This window comes from Bos indicus x Bos taurus, chromosome 29 (assembly GCF_003369695.1).
Source record: "Bos indicus x Bos taurus breed Angus x Brahman F1 hybrid chromosome 29, Bos_hybrid_MaternalHap_v2.0, whole genome shotgun sequence".
NCBI classification, from domain to species: Eukaryota; Metazoa; Chordata; class Mammalia; order Artiodactyla; family Bovidae; genus Bos; species Bos indicus x Bos taurus.
Genome location: NC_040104.1, coordinates 6,639,213 through 6,666,737, shown reverse-complemented (window position 1 = coordinate 6,666,737; position 27,525 = coordinate 6,639,213). Strand labels below are relative to the sequence as shown.

Sequence of the window (27,525 nt, the reverse complement as noted above, 5' to 3'; positions counted from 1 at the left end):
AGGCTTTACAAACAGCTGAGAAAAGAAGAGAAGCAAAAAGCAAGGGAGAAAGGGAAAGATACACCCAACCGAACGCAGAGTTCCAAAGAATAGCAAGGAGATATAAGAAAGCCTTCTTATGAGAACAATGCAAATAGAGAAAAGCAATAGAATGGAAAAGACTAGCAATCACTTCAAGAAAACTGGAGATATCAAAGAAATATTTCATGCAAACTGCAAAGTGAAAGTCACTCAGTTGTGTCCGACTCTTTGTGACCCCATGGACTATACAGTCCGTGGAATTCTCCAGGCCAGAATACTGGAGTGGGTAGCCTTTCCCTTCTCCAGGGGATCTTCCCAACCCAGGGATCGAACCCAGGTCTCCCACATTGCGGGCGGATTCTTTACCAGCTGAGCCACAAGGGAAAGGGCAGAAATGGTAAGGACCTAACAGAAGCAGAAGAGATTAAGAAGAATCTGCAAGAATACACATAAGAACTTTACCAAAAAAGTCCTAATGACCTGGATAACCATGATGGTGTGATCACTCACCTGCAGCCAGACATGAGAGTGTGAAGTTACGTAGGGTTTAGGAAGCATTACTGAAAACAAAGCTACTGGAGGTGATGGAATGCCAGCTGAGCTATTTAAAATGCTAAAAGATGATGCTGTTAAAGTGCACTCAATATGTCAGCAAATTTTGAAAACTCAGCATTGGCCACAGGACTGGAAAAGGTCAGTTTTCATTCCAATCCTAAAGAAGGGCAGTGCCATAGAATGTTCAGACTACTGAACAACTGCACTCTTAGCTAGTAAGGTTATGTTCAAAATCCTCCAAGCTAGACTTCAGTAGTACATGAACTTTCAGACGTAGAAGCTGGATTTAGTAAAGGCGGAGGAACAAGAGATCCATTGGATCATAGAAAAAGCAAGAGAATTTCAGAGAAACATCTACTTCTGCTTCACTGACTACACTAAAGCCTTTGACTGTATGGATCACAACAAACTGGAAAATTCCTAAAAAGAAAGGAATACCAGACCACTTCACCTCCTCCTGTGAAACCTGTATGCAGTCAAGAAGCAACAGTTAAAACCAGACATGGAACTATGGACTGGTTCAAAAATGAGAAAGGAGTATGTCAAGGCTGTATACTGTCACCCTGGTTATTTAACTTCTGTGCAGAAAGTGTGCTAAGTCACTTCAGTCATGTCCAACTCTTTCCGACCCTATGGACTGTAGCCTGCTGGGCTCCTTTGTCCATGGGATTCTCCAGGCAAGAGTACTGGAGTGGGTTGCTCTGCCCTCCTCCAGGAGATCTTCCTGACCCAGGAATCGAATCCACATCTCTTAACATCTCTTGTATTGGTAGATGGGTTCTTTACCACTAGTGACACCTGAGAAGCCCTCTATGCAGAGTACATCATGTGAAATGCCAGGCTGGATGCATCACAAACTGGAATCAAGATTGCAGGGAGAAATATCAACAACCTCAGATATGCAGAAAACACCACTCTAATGGCAGAAGGTGAAGAGGAACTAAAGAGCCTCTTGATGAGGGTGAAAGGAGGAGTGAAAAGCTGGCTTAAAATTCAACATTGAAAAGACTAAGATCATGTCATCCAGTCCCATCACTTCGTGGCAAATAGAAGGGGGGAAAGTAGGAGCGTGGCAGATTTTACTTTCTTTGGCTCCAAAATCACTGCGGACAGTGACTACAGCCATGAAATTAAAAGACACTTGCTCCTTGGAAGGAAAGCTATGACAAACCTAGACAGTGTATTAAAAAACAAAGGCAAAACTTTGCTGACCAAGATCCGTATAGTCGAAGCTATGGTTTTTCCAGCAGTCATGTACGGATGTGCAAGTTGGACCATAAAGAAGGCTGTGTGCTGTGTGCTTAGTCGCTTAGTCATGTTTGACTGTTGGTGACCCCATGGACTGTAGCCTACCAGCCTCCTTTGCCCATGGGGATTCTCCAGGCCAGAATACTGGAGGGGGTTGCCATGCCCTCCTCCAGAGGATTTTCCCAACCTAGGATTCTCCAGGCAAGAATAGGGGAATGCCATGCCCCTCTCCAGGGGATCTTTCCAACCTATAGGTCTCCCTATAGGTCGAACCCAGGTATCCTGCATTGCAGGCAGATTCTTTACCATCTGAACCACCAGGGAAGCCCAAAGAAGGCTGAACACCGAAGAACTGATGCTTTCAAACTGTGGTGCTAGAGAAGACTCTTGAGAGTCCCTTGGATTGCAAGGAGATCAAACCAGTCAATCCTAAAGGAAATCAGCCCTGAATATTTGTTGGAAGGACTGATGCTAAAGCTGAAACTCCAATATTTTGGCCACCTGATACAAAGAGCCTGCTCACTGGAAAAGACCTTGATGATGGGAAAGATTGAGGGCAGGAGGAGAAGAGGATGACAGAGGATGAGATGGATAGATAGTGTCCTTGACTCAATGGACATGAGTTTGAGAAAACTCTGGGAGATGGAGAAGGACAGGGAAGCCTGGCGTGCTGCAGTCCATGGAGTCACAAAGAGTCAGACACGACCAATCAACAACAACACCAAACAACAACAGCCAAGAAGAAACTCAGGAAGAAATTTACTTTATACTCATCCTCAAACTCACCAAGCCTACTCCTGACTCAGGGCTTCACACACACTATTCCTTCTCCTTGGAAGGCTTTTCCCCAGACTGGCTTTTTTATCCTTCTGACCTCAACTCCAATGCTACCTCCTCAAAGAGGCCATCCCTAACTCTCCTAGCCATTAAAATACTATTGAGGAGGAATATTTAAGTACATGGAAATACACATGATATAATGTTAATTACTCAAAGCAAATGCCATATTGTGCATATAGGGTGTAATTACGATTGTGCTTGTATGTTTATGCATGTGTGTACACTTAGAAGAAAGAGTGGAAGGGAAATACACCCAAACAGAAACAGTGGTTGTGGCTAGTACATCTGAGGATGATTTTTTTTTCTTATTTCAATTTTTCTGTACATAAAAATGTCCTGCCTCAGATGTGTAACACTTCCATCATCAGAAGCCTCTCAGTAGCTCCCCATCACCCAGAAGGTAAAATTCTAATTTTTCAGTTTTGCTTCCTAAGGGTTGATAGACCTTAAGCTGAAACCACCCTCCTGGCCCTTTGTCCCTCCCCTCCCCACTTCACCACACCCAACTGCTGTCTGTAGTGCACACATTTAGGTCCAATCCATTATCTGAAAATGCACCCCTGCCCCAATGCATGTGAAACCATTCACCTCAAAGCTGGGACTTGAATGCACGTGCTAAGACTCAAACCCAACCAAAACCCACTTTGGGACTAACGCACGTGGCCAGGACTTGAACCCAGCTAAAACCCACTGTCTTCCAACTAAGGTCACACATCTGGTTTCAGGACCTCCTGAAACTTGGATTCTTGTAGTCTCACCTCAGAAAGAACTCAGTAAGATGACAAAGTGCTAGGTAAGAAGCAGATTTATTTAGAGAGAAACACACTCCACAGATAGACTGTGGGCCATCAAGAGGCTGAGTGCAGCCTTGAAATGTGGCATGGTTAGTTTTTATCAGCCGGGGACAGGGAAGCCAGGTGTGCTGAGGTCCGTGGGGTCACAAAGAGTCGGACACGACTTAGTGAATGAACAACAACAATTTCATAGGCTAATGAGTGGGAGTATTATTCCAACTATTTTGGGGAAGGGGCAGAAGTTTCCAGGAATTGGGCTACCGCCCACTTTTTGGTCTTTGATGGTTGGCCTTGGAACTGTCGTGGCACCTGTGAGTGTCTCATTTAGCTGGCTGGTGTGCTGTTGCTGCTGCTATTGTGTTACAATGAGCATATTCTGAGGATCAAGGTCTAGTTAGAGTTGACTTGTCTGCCATCTTGGACCCGTTTGATTCTGATCAGATTATGTTATGTCCTTGGGCTATGTCATTCTTTCAAATATTGTGCCCTGCCCCTTCCGCTTCCATTTCATATGGGGTTGGAGCCAGCTATTGCAGGAAAAAGGTGGGGCATGAGAGGATGGTCACATCCCAGGTCTCAGACAAGTCCTTGAGATGGGCCACCAAATGTGGGCTCTTGGCTTTGCATGGGAAAGAACTCAAGAATGAGTCTTAGCAAAGTGACAGCAGGTTTATTTAGAGACATATACATTCCATACACAGAATATGGCCCATCTCAGAAAGTGAGGGCAGTCCTGGAAGAAATACAGAGTGTGGGGCCATCTCAGAAGGCCAAATACCCTGAAATATGGGAGTGGTTAGACCTTGATTATCAAGCCCATCTTTGCATGAAATGTCCCCTTGGTATCTCTAATTTTCTTGAAGAGATCTCTAGTCTTTCCCATTCTGTTGTTTTCCTCTATTTCTTTGCATTGATCACTGAGGAAGGCTTTCTTATCTCTCCTTGATATTCTTTGGAACTCTGCATTCAGATGCTTATATCTTTCCTTTTCTCTTTGCTTTTCACTTCTCTTCTTTTCACAGCTATTTGTAAGGCCTCCCCAGACAGCCATTTTGCTTTTTTGCATTTCTTTTCCATGGGGATGGTCTTGATCCCTGTCTCCTGTACAATGTCACGAACCTCCGTCCATAGTTCATCAGGCACTCTATCAGATCTAGTCCCTTAAATCTATTTCTCACTTCCACTGTATATTCATAAGGGATTTGATTTAGGTCATACCTGAATGGTTTAGTGGTTTTCCCTATTTTCTTCAATTTAAGTCTGAATTTGCCAATAAGGAGTTCATGATCTAAGCCACAGTCAGCTCCCAGTCTTGTTTTTGTGGACTGTATAGAGCTTCTCCATCTTTGGCTGCAAAGAATACAATCAATCTGATTTCAGTGTTGACCATCTGGTGATGTCCATGTGTAGAGTCTTCTCTTGTGTTGTTGGAAGAGGGTGTTTGCTATGACCAGTGCATTCTCTTGGCAAAACTCTATTAGCCTTTGCCCTGCTTCATTCCGTATTCCAAGGCCAAATTTGCCTGTTACTCCAGGTGTTTCTCGGAGAAGGCAATGGCACCCCACTCCAGCACTCTTGCCTGGAAAATCCCATGGACGGAGGAGCCTGGTGGGCCCCAGTCCATGGGGTCGATAAGAGTCAGACAAGACTCAGCGACTTCGCTTTCACTTTTCACTTTCATGCATTGGAGAAGGAAATGGCAACCCACTCCAGTGTTCTTGCCTGGAGAATTCCAGGGACAGGGGAGCCTCGTGGGCTGCTGTCTATGGGGTCGCACAGAGTTGGACACGACTGAAGCGACTTAGCAGCAGCAGCCAGGTGTTTCTTGACTTCCTACTTTTGCATTCCAGTCCCCTGTAATGAAAAGGACATCTCTTTTGGGTGTTAGTTCTAAAAGGTCTTGTAGGTCTTCATAGAACCGTTCAAGTTCAGCTTCTTCAGTGTTACTGGTTGCGGCATAGACTTGGATTACTGTGATATTGAATGGTTTGCCTTGAAACGAACAGAGATCATTCTGTCGTTTTTGAGATTGCATCCAAGTACTGCATTTCGGACTATTTTGTTGACTATGATGGCTACTCCATTTCTTCTAAGGGATTCCTGCCCGCAGTAGTAGATGGCTCGATAAAGGACAGAGATGGTATGGACCTAACAGAAGCAGAAGATATTAAGAAGAGGTGGCAAGAATACACAGGAGAACTGTACAAAAAAGAGCTTCATGACCAAGATAATCATGATGGTGTGATCACTGACCTAGAGCCAGACATCCTGGAATGTGAAGTCAAGTGGGCCTTAGAAAGCATCACTGTGAACAAAGCTAGTGATGGAATTCCAGTTGAGCTATTTCAAATCCTGAAAGATGATGCTGTGAAAATGCTGCACTCAATATGCCAGCCAATTTGGAAAACTCAGCCGTGGCCACAGGACTGGAAAAGGTCAGTTTTCATTCCAATCACAAAGAAAGGCAATGCCAAAGAATGCTCAAACTACTGCACAATTGCACTCATCTCACACGCTAGTAAAGTAATGCTCAAAATTCTCCAAGCCAGGCTTCAGCAATACGTGAACCATGAACTTCCAGATGTTCAAGCTGGTTTTAGAAAAGGCAGAGGAACCAGAGATCAAATTGCCAACATCCGCTGGATCATGGAAAAAGCAAGAGAGTTGCAGAAAAACATCTATTTCTGCTTTATTGACTATGCCAAAGCCTTTGACTGTGTGGATCACAAAAAACTGTGGGAAATTCTGAAAGAGATGGGAATACCAGACCACCTGACCTGCCTCTTGAGGAACCTATATGCAGGTCAGGAAGCAACAGTTAGAACTGGACATGGAACATCAGACTGGTTTCAAATAGGAAAAGGAGTACGTCAAGGCTGTATATTGTCACCCTGCTTATTTAACTTATATGCAGAGTACATCATGAGAAATGCTGGGCTAGAAGAAGCACAAGCTGGAATCAAGATTGCCAGAAGAAATATCAATAACCTCAGATATGCAGATGATATCACCCTTATGGCAGAAAGTGAAGAGGAACTAAAAAGCCTCTTGATAAAAGTGAAAGAGGAAAGTGAAAAAGTTGGCTTAAAGCTCAACATTCAGAAAACGAAGATCATGGCATCTGGTCCCATCACTTCATGGGAAATAGATGGGGAACCAGCGGAAACAGTGTCAGACTTTATTTTTTTGGGCTCCAAAATCACTGCAGATGGTGACTGCAGCCATGAAATTAAAAGAGGCTTACTCCTGGGAAGGAAAGTTATGACCAACCTAGATAGCATATTCAAAAGCAGAGACATTACTTTGCCAACAAAGGTCCGTCTAGTCAAGGCTATGGTTTTTCCAGTGATCATGTATGGATGTGAGAGTTGGACTGTGAAGAAGGCTGAGCGCCAAAGAATTGATGCTTTTGAACTATGGTGTTGGAGAAGGCTCTTGAGAGTCCCTTGGACTGCAAGGAGATCCAACCAGTCCATTCTAAAGGAGATCAGCCCTGGGATTTCTTTGGAAGGAATGATGCTAAAGCTGAAACTCCAGTACTTTGGCCACCTCATGCGAAGAGTTGACTCATTGGAAAAGACTCTGATGCTGGGAGGGATGGGGGCAGGAGGAGAAGGGGATGACAGAGGATGAGATGGCTGGATGGCATCACCGACTCGATGGACATGGGTTTGGGTGAACTCTGGGAGTTGGTGATGGACAGGGATGCCTGGTGTGCTGCGATTCATGGGGTCACAAAGAGTCGGACACGACTGAGTGACTGAACTGAACTGAACTGAGACCTTGGTTTGATCCCTGAGTCAGGGAGAACCCTTGGAGAAGGGAATGGCATCCCTTCTCCAAGTATTCTTGCCTAGAGAATTCCATGGACAGACCATGGGGTCACAAAGAGTTGGACACAACTGAGTGACTAACACACTTTAGATTTTATGGGCTGGGTGATTTCATAGGCTAAAGAGGGGGAGGATTATTCCAACTTTTCTGGAGAAGGGGCAGAGTTCTAGGAATTGGGTCACCACCCACTTTTTGTCCTTTTATGGTCAACCTTGGGACTGTCGTGGCACCTGAGGGCGTGTCATTTAGTATTCTCATGTGTTACAATGAGACTCTACAGATACTCAAGGTCTAGTGGAAGTCAACTCATCTGTCATCTTGGACCTAGTTGGTTCTAACCAGTTTATGCTGTGTCCTCAGTGGTTGTCATTCTTTTAACTGTTGTGCTCTGCCCACTTCCTGTCTCACAGCAACCATTTTTATATGACACGATCCTGCCTATTTGTACTTGATTGGCTAGGTGCAAGCATCTCCCCCAAGCTGGGTCAAAGTTTCTCCCCCTGTAATCTTTTATTAAAAGTTAGAAATCCTGGGGAATTCCCTGGCAGTCCAGTAGTTAGAACTCCATGCTTTTACTGACGGGGACAGGGGTTCAATCCCTAATCAGGGAACTAAGATCTTGCATGTTGTAGCCAAAAAAAAGAAAAAGAAATTCCATTCCCAGTCTGGACTGGCTTCTTGACAGGAGAGGATATCAAAACTTGGGAGATGCAGCGTAGCCACTTCCTACCTCAGGCCACATATGTTGGTCTGCAGGGAGGAGTGATGTCAACATACAGAGAGGTAAAGAGACAAGAAATGGGGAGAGATAATTCCCTCTGGGCTACTCAGGAAGGACTGCATTCAGGTTTCTAGTGATGTAGGTCAGAGTTCTTTTTTTCTTATTTATATATTTTTTAAAAATTTATTTACTTTTTTAAATTAGAGGATAATTGCTTTACAATATTTTGTCAGTTTCTGCTATACAACGATGTGAATCAGCTATATACATACATATATCCCCTCCCTCTAGAGCCTCCCTCCCACACAAACCCCCACCACACACACCCAGGGTTCTTAATTTCAAGCACAGAAGCCAATTCTGGATACTCTAAGCAGAAAAAAAAAAAAAAAAACTTATGAAGGATACTGAGTAACTCACAGTCTCCAGGCTATGCAGGGAACTAGGCGCTGTAGCCAGGCAAGTAGGAGCACACGGAAAATCATGCCACAGAACTGTCCTGAAAAGACTGAACTGCCCCCATTGTGCATAGCCTCTTCACCACTGGCGCCACGGACACAGGGCTGCAGACTCTGCAGTTGGAGCTACTTCTGAAACTGGACCTAGCCACTGTCTCCACCACATCTGCCTCTTTAGGAAATAGCATCTGATTCAGTCAGAAGCAGGTATTTCTGACCAGAAGAATCTGAAACATGTGTCTGTACCCATGGAGTCACAGAGTTGGACATGACCGAGTGACCAAGCACATACACAGGTGTAAGTAAATTTTCACAACCTAGGGTGGAAGAGGCAGTTCTTATATCCAGTGGCAAGGCTGTTACCAATTATCCAGCAGTGTTTCTTGAGACTTGGGTAACTGCCTACTGAGGGTGAAGCTTTGGCATAGCAAAACCAGTTTTCCGTGATTCTTCAACTCTACAACAGAGAAAGGCTTTCTCTGAATCTCTGCTCCAAATTCCCAACAGACAAGATGGGATTGGCCCAGCCTGGCTCAGGTTGGCACCCTCATTCCCTTTAGCTGTGGCCAGGGAATGATGTCACAGAGACGAAAATGATGGCTGGTGATGCACCCCTGGGGATTAGGGAGAAGCAGCTTCATTGGTGTGACCGAAAGCAAGTACTTAATAACACTGTTGATCAGTGGGTAAATGATTAAATCAAGCTATCAAGGCTTGAAGTCCTAGGGGCCCTTCTTAGCCCCTATCCTGGTTTTTGTTTCTCTCTGTGCACTCGCTCTCACTGGCTTTCTCAGCTCCCTGGGCTCCTCTTCACTGATTCTGGCCACAGCCTCACCAGTCTCCTCCACATCCTGACCTTTCAGCTAGAACTACTCCTGACCCATTCACATTGCAGAGTGTGGAGGTTTGATCGAGCCAGCTCATCTTATTTGAAACGCTTTTATTGTAAAATATGATAAACACACCAAAAGTTCATACAATATAAACGTACAGCTTAATAAGCATTATAAAGCAAGCACTTGGGTGAGTGCTACTCAGTCAAGAAATCAAACAGCACCCTGGACAGCGCCCCAGAGCGCCCGCTATGGTCCTTCCAGGTTAAAACCTCTGCCTAATTTTCATGCCCTTAACTTCCTCACCTTTCTTTAGTTTTGCCACCAAAATAAGCATCCTGAACTGATATGGCTTGGTTTGAACTACTGTTAAGATTTACATCAATACAATTATAGAGTATGAATTCTGATACTTAGTTTCTTTTGCTCAATGTCATATTTGTTTGTTTTGTTCTAGCTGGTTCTTTTTAAGGAAAAGCTGTATTGAGATATGGGGCATCCCCAGTGGCTCAGTGGTAAAGAATCTGCCTGCCAATACCTGAGATGCAGGAGATGCAGGTTCAATTCCTGGGTCAGGAAGATCCCCTGGAGAAGGAAATGGCAACCTGCTCCAGTATTCTTGCCTGAAAAATCCCATGGATGGAGGAGTCTGGCAGGCTACAGTCCAGTGGTCAAAAAGAGTCAGATATGGCTGAGCACAAAGCATATATTGAGATATAATAATTCACATATCATAAATTCACCCATTACAATGTGCAGTTAGTGGTTTTGGTATATTCACAGATATATGTAACCATCACCACAGCAATTTTGGAACATTTTCATTACCTCAAAGAGAAACTCATGCACTTTAGCTATCACTATTCTGCCATCCCTCCCTAGCTAAGTAACCACAAATCCACTTTCTGCCTCTACATATTCTTCTATTCGGATATTTCTTATAAATGAAATCATACAAGATGTGGTCATTTGTGACTGACTTCTTTCACTTAGCATATGATTTTCAAGGTTGTAGCATATATCTGTACTCTGTTCCTTTTTATGGCTGAATAATATTCCACTGTGTAGATAAAAATTTTGTTTATCCATTCAACAATTGAACATTTGAGTTGTCCACATTTTGGCTATTATAAATAATGCTGCCATAGACATTTGTGTAGATCTGTGTTTTCGTTTCTCTTGGGTCTTTCCCTAGGAGTGGAATTGCAGGGTCACATGGCAGCAACGTTTAACTGTTGGAAGCAGCGCTGGACTGTTTTCCTAGGGGCTGAGGCGATGGCACCCACTCCAGTCCTCTTGCCTGGAGAATCCCATGGACGGAGGAGCCTGGTAGGCTGCAGTCCATGGGCTTGCTAGGAGTCAGACACGACTGAGCGACTTCACTTTCACTTTTCACTTTCATGCATTGGAGAAGGAAATGGCAACCCACTCCAGTGTTCTTGCCTGGAGAATCCCAGGGACGGGGGAGCCTGGTGGGCTGCCATCTCTGGGGTCGCACAGAGTCGGACACGACTGAAGCGACTTATCGGTACACCATTTTACCCTCCTACTGTCAGTGTGCGAGGTGTCAATTTCCCCACATCCTGACAATATCTGCCTGTTTTTTTTTCCTTGTCTGTGTCATCCATTCCTGTTTCTTTGCATGATTTACAATTTCTTGATGGAAACTGAAGATTCTAAATGTTACATTGTGGCAACTTGGCACTTGCCCCACCCCAACGGCTTGCTATTGTTATTTGCTTGCTTGGTGACTGAGTGGATTATTTTTTAAATACTTATTTATTTGGCTGTACCAGGTCTTAGTTGTGGCTTAGATGTGGGATCTAGTTCCCTGACCAGGGATCAGACCTGGCCCCTTGCATTAGGAGTGTGGAGTCCTAGCCACTGGACTACCAGGGAAGTCCCTGTGTGGATTACTTTGGTGAATCTTTCCCCTCTTCCCTCTGCCTGAGTTTAAAGCCTCTGTCCTTGGTTCTCAGGGAGTGCAGCCTCCACCTACAGTCACCTGGGAATACAGTGATTTGGGTTAGGCTCTCCTGGACTGACACCTTCCCTGACCACAGCCACCTATTAAACTCCACTCATTGACAGCTAGTTCTCTACTGTTTTCAACAATGTCCTAGAACATAAATTGTTCCACAAACTGATCCAATCAAATTTGGACTGTGAAGGAATAGGGTTTGGATGCCTAAGTCTATCTGAGGGGTCTATCTTTTTCTAGCACCCTCTCTTACCTACAATGAGACCTCGGAGGTGAAGCCCAGCATCTTAGCTCTTCCTTACCCTCTTCTCTCCAAATCTTTCAGGCCAGAGTTTGTTGTTGGTTGGCTTGTTTATTTGTTTTCAACATGCTTTCTTCACTAGATGCACAAATATTCTTCAAAACTATGCCTGTCTCTGGGCACTTGAACCCAAGAGTTGAAGAAATACAGAGGACTTCCCTGATGGTTTGGTGGCTAAAACTCTGTGCTCTCAATGCAGGGGTCCTAGGTTCAATCCCTGGTTAGGGAACTAGATCCCTTAAGCCATTTTAGTTGCCTGCTAAAACTAAGACCTGGAGAGCCAAACAAAACTTTTTTTTTTTTTTTTTTTTAAGAAAAAATACAGGCTGTATTTTTCTCCTTTCTTTGTCCCTTTTAAAAAAAGCAGTAGGGTCAAGATCTAGATTGAAGAGAGAAGGGAGGGGCTGGAAAGATTTTCAAAACAATACTGTCAATTTTTATCCCCCTTCAGGTAGGTACTATGTTTATTTCCATTTTATAAATACTGGAAGTGAGGCATAGAGAGATTAAGAAGCTGGAGTTCTTAGTCCCAGAGCCTGGGACATAGAGCCAGAAGCCAAGGCTGGGACTGGAGACTCTATGTCTGTTAGTGGTGTTCCAACTCACCCTTCCTCTCCCCATCCTGGAAAATACAATGCTGCATTCAGGCCCATCCCATGATTCCAGAGGTCCCTGCTGGTCTGGCTGTGCCCACCATACAACTCCCAGCCCAGTGCTTGACCACAGGAGAAATCTCTGCCTCTTGGAACAAAGCCTTTGAACCTCTCTTAGCCCTTCCCGCCATCTGGTGTCAGGTGGTAGCACTGGAGCGCTGGTCAAACCTCAGTTCCACACCCGTCTGGCTCTGTGACCTGGCTGTATCATAATTCAGTATATGTTCACAGAGGGCCTGCTTTGGCAGGCAATGTCCTGGAAGCTGGGAGTGCAAAGAGGAGTAAGACTGTCCCAATGTCCCCATGGCCTATTGCAGATATGCATACCTGGTATGCAGGTAGGGAAGCAGGGATGGGAGCAATCCTGTGGTGCAGGATTTGTACGACCTGCTGCCAGGAGCCCAGCGGTCCAGCCTGCTCAGGGACTTTCTCTTCGATTAGTGGGTGCTTTTGTCCTCAAAGGGTGTGCTGTCGGCTGCTTTCTCGTTTCATCTGGCTGCTGGAGCCCGAGAACAGTTGGCAAAGCAGTTGGTATCTTGGACTATTTTTAGATGGAGGAGTTAGTGGGGTGTGTGGATGTGGTAAGACCCAGGAGTCTTGAAGATTGGCAGCTTCATAAACAACAAGTTGCGAGAGGGAGAGGAAGTGTGCTCCTCCACAGTGTGTGGGCCAACTTTCACTTGTTTTTCTCGATGTGGGGGTCAAAGAATGCCTCCTCTGTGCATCTTTCCTTGATTTCTTCAATAAAACATGCACTCTAAAGATGCAAATTAAAGGTCCACCCTCTGGGCTTCCCCTAACTCTTGGTTATTGTTTTGCCCAAAGTTTTACTTTAGTTTTAGGTTTGAGGGATTTTTTTTTTTTTCCACAAAAGAAACCACTTATTACACACTAATAAACAATTTCAATATTTAACAGAGGATTATTTTACTTAATTTCAATATACAGTCATTAAAAGAAATAGAAACAATGAAGAGAAGCAATAGTATATACATCACCAAACTGCGCCAACAACCTACACCCAGACTTCAATAGCACTGGGAAGTTGCTTGTTAACAGTAATCTGGAGTCCCAGTTAAGAAAGGATCCAGGGCGGTGTGTCCACTCCACAGGTGAGACTTCAAACTGCAGTTTGGAGGCTCCTGCTTATCATCCCAGGCCACAAAGTAACATCATCATCAGTTTGCACACAGAAATGAAGCTCTGGTTTCACTTTAACAAGGCTGTTTGTTCCACCAATCACAGGATTTCATTAGACCCTGAGGGGTGTTGGCCAGACCTCCAGGGGCTTTAAAAATTCCAAGACCCATTCCCTTTCTTATCTAAAGCTCACTTGACTTCCAGTGTTTGCAGGCAGGCACAGAATCTAGGCAGTGTCTAAGCAGGTAAGAAGCAGGTCATGATGCTGAAAGTTCAGCTTCTGTGAACACCAGTGCAGAATCAAATCTCAGAAAGAGAGTTTTGGGTGAACTAGAAAAGGGTAGCTTTATTGCTTTGCCAGGCAAAGGGGGACAGAACAGGCTTCGTCCTCCAAACCAAGTGACAAGTTTTACAGTAAAAGAGGGTGTGATCAGCTCATGGACATTCTTCTGATGGGTTGGTGGTGATGTAAAGTAGGCATCAACTTTATTAACCTTCAGGTTTAAATGGTCTATGGTCTACTCGTTTGTAGGGAGCATACCATAACTTCTCGGAGAGGGTTTCAGTATCTGCAGAATAGCTCAAAGATATTGTTGTTCATATCCTTTAATGGGGAAACCTGCCCCAAGGCTGCTATTGATTGCTTGTTTCTCCTTGGTCTCACATCCCCTCCCTTCCCTAACCAACAATTGCTTGAATCTGCCATTGGAACTCAGGAAAGGTCACAGAGGCTGAATAAATGCTGTTCCCTATAATCAAAGAAATGGGAGGCACAAAGGCCTTGTGCCCAGAAGCCCCTAAGGCCCTGCATGGTATCAGTCAGAGGCCTGCTCTCCTGCTTCTGAAGCCTGAGCAAGACTTCCTCCATTTTAATTTCCCTAACAGTTACAGTTCTAAACAGGCCAAGAGATAATAAGCTATAGAGATCTTACCTGATGCATTTCTGGGTCTCTCCTGCTCTGTACCTCTGAGTGCCCTCTTGCCATCCTGTGGTCCCGAGTCATAGCAACAAGGTATATAGAAGCCATGAGTCCAGACTGGAGTCACACAGCTGAAATCCACTTTTGATCCCTTTCAGGGAAAATAACCATGACCAAATCAGATTCCCAAATCTCTGTTTTCTCATCTGCAAAATGGGTGGTTAATAGTGTCTGTCTCCCAAGAATCAAAGGGTTTATTTTGTTCAAAGCACAGCCCATAGCACCTGCCACAGACTAATAGATGAGATCTCTTGCAAGCCCAGGCCCGGAGGGGTCTACATCCCGTTTGCGGCACCTCCGGCGGTGTGCGCAAGCTGGCGGGCGGGAGGGAGGCATTCCTGGACACCGGAGGGAGCCCAGAGCCAGAGAGCAGTCGCCCAGAAAGTAGTCCAGCTGAGCCGGAAGACAGATGAAACGCAGCGGCTTTCCTTTGCCTCCCCACTGATGCACACCCGTACCTCTGTCTCCTCTAGTATTTCCATTCTCTCTCTCCTTCCCGCCCCTGCCTCTCTCCTCTAATTCCGCAGTTTCCCCATCTGGAAGGCGGGAGGTGCAGAGTCCCTGGCCTAAGCTGCGGTAAAGGTCCAGCCCAGGGAGGCAAGGTGCTAGACTGCGATGAGGAAGGGGGCGCCAGGGTCTCAAGGAGAACCCGGGAGTCTCCAGAAACAAGGGCGGGGTCTGGGGAACCCGAACTGGAGAAGGGGGTCTCAAAGACTTACCTGAGAGTCCCAGCTGACGCGAAGTTGGGAGAGTGCGTTCCTAAAGCAGAGTGGTGGGCGTGGCTTCCAAGGGACCAGCCGGCGGGGCTCGATAAGGGGCGTGGTCTCCTGAGAAAGGGCGGGGCTCCGCCGTCTGGGGCAGAGCTTCGCCGCAAGAGGCGGAGTCTCGAGGGGCGGGGCTTCAGTGGGGCGGGGCATAGGGACAGGGGGCGGAGCGTGACTGTTTGCGCTCGTACCCCTCCCCGGCCCCGGGTGTCCCCGTGACAAGGCAGCGCGGAGCCGCCGCCGGCCGGGCCCATCCCGCCGCAGCGGCCCCTGGGCCGAGCAGGGGCGAGGAGCAGAGGGAGCAGCGCCAAGCCGGGGCCAGAGCGCGGCCAGGTGAGCCCGCCGAGGCGGAGGGGGCGGGGGCTTCGCCGGGCGGGCCCCAACAGACGCTGGGGGCGTGTTTGAGTGTCAGGGTGGCGGGGGATACTCGGTCCGAGGGCGGGCGCCTGTGGCTGTTTGCGCGATCGCGCCTGCTGTCGCGGGTCTAGGGTGGGCTCTGTGCCCGTCCGGGCACTGCTCGCGGGGCTCCGGTTGTGCGGGACTGTGTGCGTGCGCGCGCGTGTTTGTGTGGAGGGGCCGCCGGCTGTGTCTGCGTATGTCGCTGGGCTGTCATTGTGCCCGCCCCGGGCCCGGGGCGCCGGCCTGCCCCGGCGCAGTCCCTCCTGCGCGGGGATGTTTTCCAAACAGGCTTCCTGCGGAGACGGGCTCTGCTGCAGCCCAAGCGGGAGGGGGAGCGCCGCCCCCACAGGCCTCCAGAGACCTGAGCGGCCCGGGGACTGCAGACTGACACCTGAGGGAGGGAGAGGGGCGCACCCGGGAGGGGTCCAGAGCCCTGTCCGCAGGGTGAGGACAAGATGGGGAGACTGAGGCAGGTGAATGGAGAGGTAGAGGTGGCCAGACAGGCGGAGGTGGGGAGGAGGGTGGGTAGAGAGGTGGCGAAAAGGACAGCGGCGGGGACAGAGAGTCATTGAGAAAACAGACAGACAGATAGAGGCCTAGACCAGCAAAGGGGCAGAAAGATTAAGATGGATAGGTAGATTCCAAAAACCTGATAGAAGGGTTCCTCAGAGGCCCTGGGGCTGAGAGCCAAACCCAGGAACTGAATGTAAGATGAGCAGTAGGGGCCCCCAACTCCTGGGGTGCTTTTCTTCCAAGCACATCCCAGATAGAGGTCCTGCCAAAAAGAAGCTTCTGGCCACCCCAAGTTGAGCCATCCCTCTGGCTCTGCCAAATATTCTGACCCTCTGATTGGGCAGCTCCTCCCTCTTGGTTCCACCCCATCCATCTCCCTTCCCTGGTATCCCAGCAACGCTGACAGTTTAGGGGAGGCAGAGGTGAAGTGGTTGCCATAGCAACAGAGTGGGTGAAAGGTCACTCTGGTCTTAGCCTAGGTGGCCTGCAGCAGGCTGGAACTGGCATTGAGGGGGGTTGGGGTGGGAGGCTGCAAAGCTCTTTTTCTCTTTTCCCACTCTGCCCAGAATGGTGCTGGAAGGAAACCCTGAAGTGGGGTCTCCCCGAACCTCAGACCTCCAGCACCCGGGGAACCAGGGCTCTTGCGTGCTCTCTTCTCCCAGTGAAGATGCACAGCCAGGGGAGGAGCCCATCAAGTATGGCGAACTCATCGTTCTGGGGTGAGCCTCCCTGGTCCGAGGGGGCGGGGCACCAGGCACCCCACAGGACAGCCAGACCAAGGGTCCCAGCTCTCCCCATTTACAGCCTTCTGCTGCTCGTCCCTCCTCACCTTCCCAGCTCAGAGACAAAGTTGACCAAGCCCACCTCAATTCACAATTGTTATTTTATCTTCCCATTTTTCATAAATTATGGAGACAACCCTGCCCATCTAAGTTTCTGAACGGAAGAAAGTAGCACCAGCTGCCTTTTATAAAACACCTCATGTGTGTAGTCTGGGATGAACTCTGGTCCTCCAGCAAAAGTGCTTGGTTCAAATCCTGCCTTTGTAAGTTGCTTAACTTCCCTGTGCCTCCATTTCCCCACTTACCAGTAGAGACGATGATAATAATAATACCTCAGAGGGCTGTTGGAAGGAACGACTGAGGTGATTTCTGTAAAGCACGTAGCACAGTGCCTGGCCTGCACCAAGTATTCTGGGAGGCAGGCGTGTGCCAAGCCCTTTCATGGACATTATTTCATTTCAATCTTCACAAAGATGCTGTGAGGAAGGAGGTGAGGAAACCAAGGCTCAGAGAGGGGAAGTGGCTGGCCCAAGGGCACACAGCTGGTAAGTGGCAGGGCTGGGATTTGGACCCAGGTCTTTCTTACTCTAGGTTTAATGCACTTCCACTAAGTGACAGCTGACCCTCGTGCTACAGATGAGGAAACTGAGGCCAGGAGAGAGGAAGCAACGTGAGCTGGTAGCTGAGTAGACCTTATCCGTTCCTGGTCTTCGCCTGACCAGGATGCTTGCCCCATGCACAGATCCCTCTCCTTCCTCCCTTCTGTACCTCCTTTTGGCCTCTCTCTGTGCCCTGAAGAGAGTATCTGATAAACTATGTTATCACTGTGATGACTATTTAGAAATAATAATGGCTACTGTTTGTTGACATGTACGTGCCATGTGCTTTTATTTTTATTTTTTGGTAATAGTAGTCATAGATAACATTTATCAAGGGCTTGTTAAATATATGCCAAACTGTGCCAAGCATCTTAAAATGCTTTATCTCATTTAGCTCTCATAATGAACCTGTGAGGTAGATCCTGAGAAAATTAACCCCATTTTACAGAGGTTATAGGGCTTCCCAGGTGGCACTAGTGGTAAAGAACCAGCCTGCCAACGCGGGAGACACTAAGAGATGCGGGTTTGATTCCTGGGTCAGGAAGATCCCCTGGAGGAGGGCATGGCAACCCACTCAGTATTCTTGCCTGGAGAATCCCAGGGACAGAGGCACCTGGCAAGCTGCAGTCCACAGGGTCACACAGAGTCGAACATGACTGAAGTGACTTAGCATGCACAGAGGTTATCTGATAAGCAGAAGTGCCCAGATTTAAGTCAGGTCCATCTGAACCCTCAGGCGTGTCCTGAACTGCCCTACCCCCCATATGTGGGGAGAGCTTACAAGCGCAAAAGTGATGCCCCTCTCAGGGGTGCTTGCATTAGAAAAGCAGCCACTTAGGAAGTCCCTGGCAGTCCAGTGGTTAGGACTCCACGATTTCATTGCTGAGGACCCAGGGTTTGATCCCTGGTTGGAGAACTAAGATCGTACAAGTCACGTGGCACTGCCCGCTCCCCCCGCCCCCAAAGAAAGCAACTGCTTCATGTCCCAAAGGAAGAGCTGGAATCACAGCTGGGAATGAGGCCACTGATGAGGGAGAGCTCAGACCTAAGGCGACAGGCCCTCTTGAGAGCCATCTGTTCTCCACAGAGCAGTGAAGCCCCATGCCGGCTGGACATCAGAGCCACCCAGAGAGCACATTGAAAAATTACCCACTGACAAGCTCATCCCAAATCTACAGAATCAGAATCTCCCTCTGTGGGTCCAGAGAAGATTCTGATTCAAGTGGTCCTTGGCTGTATTTGGCAGCTATTCATCCTTTTCACTTCCTGCTGCCAAACCTGCTGTGGCTCCCCAGTGCTTATGGACTAAAGTTCAGAATGCTCTTCCTGGAGTTCAGGGCCCTCCCACCAAGTTCATTTTCCCCGACTGCACTCTCCCACCCAAGTCATCGCTCAAACCCTGCCTGCCACAGGGCCTTTGCTCAGGGTAAGCCCTCCTTACTGAGAATCTTCTGCAAAAGAGCCTGGAGTCAGACAGATGAGAGGTCAAATCTAGACTTTTCCCACTTCCTAGCCTGGGACCTCAGGCAAGTCATTTTACCTCCCTGAGCCTCAATTTGCCTCATTCATAAAATGAAAAGAAAGATAGAAAGACACTTGCCTGGCAGGACATTACACAGATTCCATTAGGTAATTAATAATGTGAAGTACCAGGAACACAGGAGGCTCCAGTTCATGGCAGCGATCAAGGTTATGACTCACCCCATCTTTGCCTTCTACAATCTGGACAAGGCTGGAAAGGAAGAAATTTGATGTGTATGAATGTGTAGAGATAGTGGCTTTGTGGGTCTACTTTTTTTTTTCTTCCTTTCTGGTTTCCAAGTAGTACTTGTGATCTAATAAATGACAGTTTGCTAAAGGTGACTCCTTTCTAGTTCTTCAAGGCCGGGTATAGGTGTCCCATCTCTTCGAAACCTGCTCCTGGGATCAGAATTCCTTTCTCCTGTCTCTAGGCCTGGGACACACTTGGCTTGTGTCTGGATCAGGGCAGGTGGCATCCAGGTTCCTCAAACAACTTAGGGCACAGAACTGGCCTGTGGTATGTCATCTGTACCACCCCAGCACCGAGTGCCTGACCAGGCATGGTCCAGGAGTCCAGAAAACACTGGTTAATTGAATGAAAACTCTTTTGAAGATCTTTTGACCACCCCCACCCCCCACTTCACTTCTCCAAGGCACCAATTTGATAGAGTAGGGTCTTCTATCTGGTAGTTCTAGGGCTTGTTTATTAAGGCAGGATCTGCCCAGAAGTTGGTGGTTCCTCCTAGTCTCTCAGGGACTCATCTGCTGTCACTCTCTGCCTGCAACCTTTTCTTCTTAACCCCCTCATCCACAGCTACAATGGGTGTCTGGCAAGTGGGGACAAGGGCCGCCGCCGAAGCCGCCTGGCGCTGAGTCGCCGGCCACACGCCAACGGAGTGAAGCCAGATGTCATTCACCACATCTCAACGCCGCTCGTCTCCAAGGCAAGCAGCTTGTCCTAGCAGACCCGGTGCCAGTCTTCCCAGTCCTACATGCCCACAGGCCCGCCAGAGCAGGGGAACCCACGTGTCTTCACTCATGACCCTGGGAAACCAGAGCATGGGGCTGGTGGGAGACTCCTCGCAGTATGTCGTAGCTTGCAAAGTATTTCCTGGACCACTAGATCCCATCCCTTGGGAGGGAAGTGGTCAACATCATTTGAGGCGGCCAAGGCTCCAGGAGGGGACATGACAATCACACCGTAATGACAAAGGCAAAGCCTTTGGCTTCGGAGGTTTGGGGTTGTAATTTGGGCTCTGCTGTTTCCAGTCATTTGACATCTGACCGTTTCCTTCTCTTCTCTGAGATGCAGTTCCTTCAACAGTAAAATGGGAATGATAACCATGCCTCCTTTGGGAAGCTGTAGGGATAAATAGGGGCTTTTCCAATGGCTCAGTGGTAAAGAATCTTCCAGCAATGCAGGAGACACAGAAGAGGCAGGTTCCATCCCTGGGTTGGGAAGATCCCCTGGAGAAGGAAATGGCAACCTACTCCAGCATTCTTGCCTGGGAAATCCCATGAACAGAGGAGCCTGGTGGTCTACGGTTCATGGGGTCACGAAGAGTAGGACATGACTGAGCAATGACCGTGCACACGGGGATCAAATAAGATAACCTGTATAAAGGGCTGGCTGCAGAGTTTGCCCTCTGTAAGAGGTGGAACCACCCCTTCCCTGGGAATGGCTGCTGGATGTCAGGCTCCAGCTTCTGTCACAGAAGCGCACACTTCTCCTGACTATATCCCCAGAGAAATGACTTTTCCTTTCTGTCCCCAGGCACTGAGCAACCGTGGCCAGCACAGCATCTCCTACACACTGTCCCGGAGCCACTCGGTCATAGTCGAGTACACACACGACGGTGACACAGATATGTTCCAGGTAGGCTCAGGTGCCCCCACAAGCCTCCTGGCCACTGGCCACCAGGCCTGGATGCTCAGCTCTGCAGGTGTCCCAGGGGGAGGCTGGCGGACCAAAGGCTGGGGGGCAGGTGCTTTGGAATCCTCAGTGCAGCAGACCACTCTTCAGACGAGGAAGCAGGATACCTGAGGGAGGGCTGTTGACTTCCCACTCACACAGCAAGTCAGTGGCTGGATCAAGGTTCACACCCAAGCCTGGACTCCCAGGCTATGGGAGACATACAGTTTAGGGGTTCAGAGTGTGGTGTGAGAGTCCTGCTGCTTGGCCTCTGCTCCCAGTTCTGTCACTTAGTAGCTGGACGACTTTGGGCAAGAGTCCCTTAACCTCTCTGGGCCTTGGTTTCCTCATCTGTAAAGTGGGGCTAATTTACAGTCCCACCTTCATTGGGAAGATTAACAGAGATCTGCACACGAACTCCTTAACATGATATATAGTAAACATTTACTCCAAATTCACTGTTTTCTACTACTATTTGAGCCTTCCCAGACTATGGGTGTCAGTTACCCTTTCACTGTTCTATCTGCAAATCAACTAGTTTTTTTTTTGGTTAATTATTTATTTGGATGTGCCAGGTCTTAGTTGCAGCATGAGGGATCAAATTCCCTGACCAGGGATCAAACCCAGGCCTCTTGCACTGGGGAGCATGGAGGACTGGGCCACTTAGCCACTGGACCACCAGGGAAGTCCTGCAGATGAGCTAGTTTTTAATTGAGTGGGGCGGTTCCCAGAACTGTGGGGGAGACAGAGAAAGAGAAACCCAAACAGCAGTGATTGGATGTGGACGTCTGGGGAACTGGGGTGGCGTTATCTCCCTGTCGTTTGGTCACCCTGCCCACAGAACAGCTTCCGGGAGCCCTGGGGTGGGAAGCCCTTGGCACTGACCTTTGCACACACCATTCCTGTGCTTGCCCTCCCCTCCCTCACAGATTGGCCGCTCCACGGAGAACATGATTGACTTAGTGGTGACAGACACGTCCCCTGGGGGAGGGGCTGCCGAGGGCCCCTCTGCCCAGAGCACCATCTCCCGCTATGCCTGCCGCATCCTCTGTGACCGCCGGCCACCCTATACTGCCCGAATCTATGCCGCTGGCTTCGATGCCTCCAGCAACATCTTCCTTGGAGTGAGTGAGCCCCCCCAGGCAGGGAGCAGTGTTGCATCTGAGAGTGAGCCCAGGGGTAGGCTGGGGAGGGGCAGCCTCCAGGGGTGATGGACCAGCCTGCAGTAATCATAACCACAACCTATGCGGGGATTAGCACCCCCACTTAACAGATGAGCAAAGTGAGGCTCAGAGAGGTCAGGTGATGCCCAAGGTCATACAGTGCCAATTCCAGTCCTCTCTGGGCCACCTCTGAGCTCCAGGGTACAGGGGCAGCACTTCCGGCTCGAGGCCTGCTGGGGGCCGCTCAGGGATGTGATCTGATCCCACGTGTGGTCCCAGGAGCGGGCAGCCAAATGGCGGACCCCCGACGGGCTGATGGACGGCTTAACCACCAACGGGGTCCTGGTGATGCACCCAGCAGGCGGCTTCTCTGAGGACTCAGCCCCGGGTGTCTGGCGGGAGATCTCGGTCTGTGGGAATGTGTATACTCTGAGGGACAGCCGCTCGGCACAGCAGCGGGGGAAGCTGGTAGGTGGCCTGTCCACCCTCCTCCCCATCCCCTCGTCCTTCCCGGGGCCCTCCCGATCTGCCCTGCCCCCTGCCCAAGCCAGGAGGTGATCTCCAGTCCTGCTGCACAGGGCAGCCCCCAACAGGCTCCATGTAGGGGTACATGCCATTTGCCCCACAGAGGGGACCAGACCAGCATCTCCAGGTGTAGCCCACATGCTGCCAGAGGCCCACGGGGTGATGTGAAGCAGCACGCACAGAACGTGGTACAGCCCCACGCGCTTCTGAGGATGTCAGCAGCTGAAACTCACAGCCTCTTACGAGGGTGACACTTGGCCTGTGTGTGAGCAGTTTATAGCCTGAAGTGTTGGTGGTTTTTAACGTGTCTGTCACGTTCAGGCAAGATTAGCTTTATTCTTTCCCAGCAGGAAAGGGCCTTGGAGTAGTGCTAACACAGGTGATGGGGAACCTAATGTTGGGAGCTGGGAGAGTCCTAGAGAGAGATGGGGCTTGCCCAATGTCACATGGCCACGATCCTCAAAGGGGCCACATAGAGGTTTTCCTAGGTGTGAACATATGGGGCAAGGAGATGCCGAGCCTCGAGGAAAAGCATGGCTTATCTTCCCAGGGCCTCAGTTCCACTGGGAGATCTGGGGAAACGTTATTTTGTAAAATTAGGCTTGTGAGCCTCTCACTGGTACCCGCTACTGAGCACCTACTATGTCCCAGGCACTGTTCCAAGTTCTCACACTGATTCATGAGAACCACTTGCTACACAGGGAAGTAAAACCCATCTTGAGGACAAGGAAATTAAGACACGGAGGGGATAAGTTACTTGACCAGAGACACAGAGTTAGTAAACACTGAGGCCAGAATTCATGCCCAGACTATCTAGCGCTAGAGTCCTTGCTTTTAACCTCAGCCCTTAGGCTTTGGGCTAAGCTGGTGTTTTAACACAGGAGATTCTGCCATCAGGGAAGATGAGCTTGAGAAAATGTTTTAGAAAACTTCCATTTTGGTCCAGGCCTTGTTTTTGGCCAGTATGTGGCATGTGGGATCTTAGTTCCCCGATCAGGGCTTGAACACTCTTCAGGGGAAGCACAGAGTCTTAATCACTGCATCACCAGGGAAGACCCAGTCCAGAGTCCCGTCTTTGTGATTTGACAGATGAAGTGACCGAGGCGCAGGTTTCAATGAGAATAAGGCATGGTGCCTGCCTGGGATTATTATTATTATTATTTTTTTTTTTTTTGGCCTTGCTGCCTGGCTTGCAAGATAAGATCAAATCTTAGAAGACTTAGAAGAATCAGGGATTGAACCTACACCTGCAGCAGTGGAAGTGCAGAGCCCTAACCACTGAAAGTCCCTGCTAGTTTTTTGGGTTTTGGTTTTTGGGGGATGGTGCTTACCCAGGACCACTTTTCCTGCTGGCCCATGGGGCTTCTCAGTCTCCTCTGGTCCTCTGCCCCAGCCCTTACCCCTCTTCTGCCCCAGCCCAACCCCTCTTCTGACCCAGCTAGCCCCACGGGGTCCAGGGTGCACCCTCCAGGGAGGTTCAGGGGAATGGATGGGTGGCTTGACTGGGGTGATGGCGGCCGGATGGCTGGGGGTTCAGGAGTCCCTTGGGCACGAAGGCCCCTCTGCTGCCCCTGCAGGTGGAAAACGAGTCCAACGTGTTGCAGGACGGCTCCCTCATCGACCTGTGCGGGGCCACGCTGCTGTGGCGCACGCCGGCCGGGCTGCTGCGGGCGCCCACGCTGAAGCAGCTGGAGGCCCAGCGGCAGGAGGCGAACGCGGCGCGGCCCCAGTGTCCCGTGGGCCTCAGCACCCTGGCCTTCCCCAGCCCGGCGCGCGGCCGCACGGCACCCGACAAGCAGCAGCCCTGGGTGTACGTCCGCTGCGGCCATGTCCACGGCTACCACGGCTGGGGCTGCCGGCGAGAGCGGGGCCCCCAGGAGCGCGAATGTCCCCTCTGCCGCCTCGTGGGGCCCTACGTACCCCTGTGGCTCGGCCAGGAGGCCGGCCTTTGCCTGGACCCCGGGCCGCCCAGCCACGCCTTTGCACCCTGCGGCCACGTCTGCTCTGAGAAGACTGCCCGCTACTGGGCTCAGACGCCACTGCCCCATGGCACCCACGCGTTCCACGCCGCCTGCCCCTTTTGTGGGGCCTGGCTCACCGGCGAGCATGGCTGCGTCCGCCTCATTTTCCAGGGGCCGCTGGACTAGGCTCCCCGGGGCCCCTTGCTGCCGCGCCTGCCTGCCCGCCTGGGTCCCCCACCTCCAGGGAGCTCTGCATGTGAGACTCTACCTGCTGGCTCATCACCACACCAGATGGACGCGTTGGGTGGGTGGTGCCCTTCCCCTCCTAACCTGGGCTCCAGAGGGGGTCCCTGGACCCCCACCCCAGACAGAATGATGAGGCTCTCAGCACCAGCTCTGTCCTGGGCTGATGGAGGGAGGCCCAGCCCTTTTGCCCCCGCTCTTATAGGGGCATCCCACATCATGCCGCCTACACTGTGCCGCTGGGGGAATGAAGGGGCCACAGGTCCCTGACCCCCAGCTTAGGCTGGCTGTGCCCTGAGCCTGCCAACCCAGTTCTAGATAATCACCCCGCCGCTGCTGCCCTGGGTTCCCCTATAAACCTGCTGCTCAGCTGCCCTCACGAATCTGCGTGTCCCGCATGCGTGCAGTGCCTCCAGCCCCGAGTGAGTGCCGGGTGGGCGGCAGGCTGGGACCGACATCTGCGGATACCCACTGGGGACTGGACTCCTTGCCAAGTGTTATCTGGGGACACAGACTTGGTTCCCTGCCCGATAGAGTTCCCAGTAACTGAACGACAGACCAATTACTGAATGACAGCATGGCTTCCTGTGTACTAGGATCAGAGAGTCATCAGGAGTTGTGAAGCTGGTCTCACAGGTGGCTAGAAAAGTGAGACAGGCTTCACTGGAGGGGCTTAAGGGCTCTGCTTTGGTGGCCTGCTGGGAATCCCTACAGTAAAGGGGGTGCTCTAGGCAGAAAGGGGGCTCAGGGCAGGCTCAGGTGTAGGTATGCAGGGAACTGGGTGAGGGGTTCAGAGTGGCTGAAGCATGGGCTGCAGGGGGCAGAAAGAGGCTGGGACGAGAGGCTGGGGCCGTGCTGACAGGGAAGATGCTGGATGGAGGTTTGCATCCTCATTTCTGGACAGTCAGGGGTTGAGGAGAGGGAGAGGACTCGTGGTCCAGAGCGTTGGCTGTGACACAAGGGCTACTATCAACCAAATGCCCACTGCGTGCTCTGCACTGCGCTAATGGTAATAATAACTACGTTCATTAAGCACTCCCCAGTCACCAGGCTCTGCTTCTCAGAGGTTTTATTTAATTCTCACAGTAACCCAGGGAAGGAGGTGTTACCATTTCTGTTTACAGGGAGATTAAAGAACATGGTCCAAGTCACACAGTTTAGAAAGTGGTCAAGTCAGATTCTAATCCACAGCTGCCTGCCTGGCCTCAGAGCCTGCCCTCTCCTCCAGGGCACTGGGCAGCTCTCCTTGGATGGGGTGGGAGGAGTTGGGAGGGCAGCCCAGGTAAGGGGAACAGCATGGGCCAAGGTGTGGCAGGGAAAACGCTTGATGACCAATGAGCTGGGTATGGAGGGAGCAGAAACGAATGAAGGGTGGGAATGTTGGGCTGGCATCTGGTGGGCCTTTGTTGCCATGGAGACCAAATCTGAACTGGATCCCTATTCATCCTGGCCCATTCTCACCTCCTCCTGAGAGCCCAGGCAAGCTCGGGGTGCTACTGGGGTTGCCCCAGACCTTTCCTGGGACAAGCAAGCTGGAAAGATTAGGTAGATGGAGGTTCTGGAAATATAAAATTCTGAAAAAGAGCCTCTGAGTACCAACTCGACCTGGACATAATCCCTAATAGAAGGCAGAGCCTTAGATATTCCAAGGGGAGGGACCTGCCCCCTTCCACACAGCTGGTTGGAGCCACAGATATCAGACCTGGGGCTGTTGAGAGGACAGAGGGTATTTGCTGGTGGTGAGATGAGGATGCGATCAGATTCTTGCTTCACACCGCCACAGCGGGGGAGCCCCAATAAGGATGCTGGGGTGGACATGGGAGCATTGCAACTCCTACACACACACACACACACACACACAGCAGTAGGAATCCAACTCTTCCCAGCTCTCTGTTCTCTGTTGGGAACCAGACAGGGGAACACTTGCATGCCATTTCTATCAGGGAATCTCAGACCCTAGAAGGAGAGACAAGCAAAAGGCACAGGTGCCATAAGAGGGAGAACTCAGAGTGTTGGTGGAGGGGTCGGACGGCTCTGCCCCTTTCTAACTCTTGGAGCCTCAGTCTCTTTAACTGTTAAATGGAATAACTGTACCGCCATTACCAGGTGGTTGTGAATGTATGAAGGGCACCTGTAGCATAGGATGTACTTAATACTACTTCCTCACCTACCCCTTCTTTATCCCCATGGGAAAGAGCCAAGGCTAGGGGTGGCTATGACTCCAGTGAGTAGACTGTTGCATGTAATTCTGTGTGTGTGTGTGTGTGTGTGTGTGCATGTGCGCACACGCATGTGTTGAGCAGGGGGAGGGGACAATGTGGTGGAAGGCTGGACCCCGGTTCAGGGACACCAGAGGACTTCCTGGGTGGCCTTAGGGAAGTCAGTGAATCCATCAGCCTCCGTTTCCCCATATGTACTCTAGATTAAATTATATCCTAACTCAGGTTTTTTGCAGGAATTAAATGAGATCCTCCATGTCAAGCTGCTAGCATAGAACTTCAGGAAGTGCTCTTATTAGCTGTCTTGATGAAAATGCAGCTTGGCTGGGGGTTTCCCAGGAGTACTGGGATCCTTCCTTGGCCTGAGCTGCCCACTGGTGGCGATGGACGGCACTTCCTCCTTTATCCGTGTACATGTCAACCTCTCCCGAGTGTCAGGGAAGACTTTACACCTGTTTTAAAGACAATAAAAATTGGGGCACAGGGAAGAAGAGGGGCTATTTTCTAGGTACATAGACCAATTTATTGAGTTCCTCCCTGTCATGATCATCACCATCAGTGCCAA

General features: G+C 49.8%; 1 protein-coding gene and 1 non-coding gene across 4 annotated transcripts; both read left to right on the top strand.

Moving 5' to 3' along the window:
- The first annotated feature begins 11,742 nt into the window (after positions 1-11,742).
- Positions 11,743-11,815, top strand: TRNAE-CUC. Its single transcript has one exon. It is a non-coding gene; the product is annotated as a tRNA-Glu (tRNA).
- A 3,484-nt stretch (positions 11,816-15,299) lies between these two features.
- Positions 15,300-27,222, top strand: PELI3 (pellino E3 ubiquitin protein ligase family member 3). Of its 3 annotated transcripts, none has more exons than XM_027531472.1 (8): positions 15,300-15,456; positions 16,602-16,754; positions 17,291-17,362; positions 19,752-19,881; positions 20,712-20,813; positions 21,779-21,973; positions 22,292-22,480; positions 24,142-27,222. In XM_027531472.1, the coding sequence occupies exons 2-8, from the start codon at positions 16,603-16,605 to the stop codon at positions 24,682-24,684; spliced, it is 1,383 nt and encodes a 460-aa protein (XP_027387273.1). In that variant the 5' UTR covers positions 15,300-15,456; position 16,602; the 3' UTR covers positions 24,685-27,222. The 3 variants fall into 3 exon arrangements, with proteins under 3 accessions (XP_027387273.1, XP_027387272.1, XP_027387274.1); XM_027531471.1 differs by having other exon boundaries at positions 15,301-15,456; positions 24,115-27,222; XM_027531473.1 differs by lacking the exon at positions 17,291-17,362 and having other exon boundaries at positions 15,302-15,456; positions 24,115-27,222.
- The last annotated feature ends 303 nt before the right edge of the window (positions 27,223-27,525 follow it).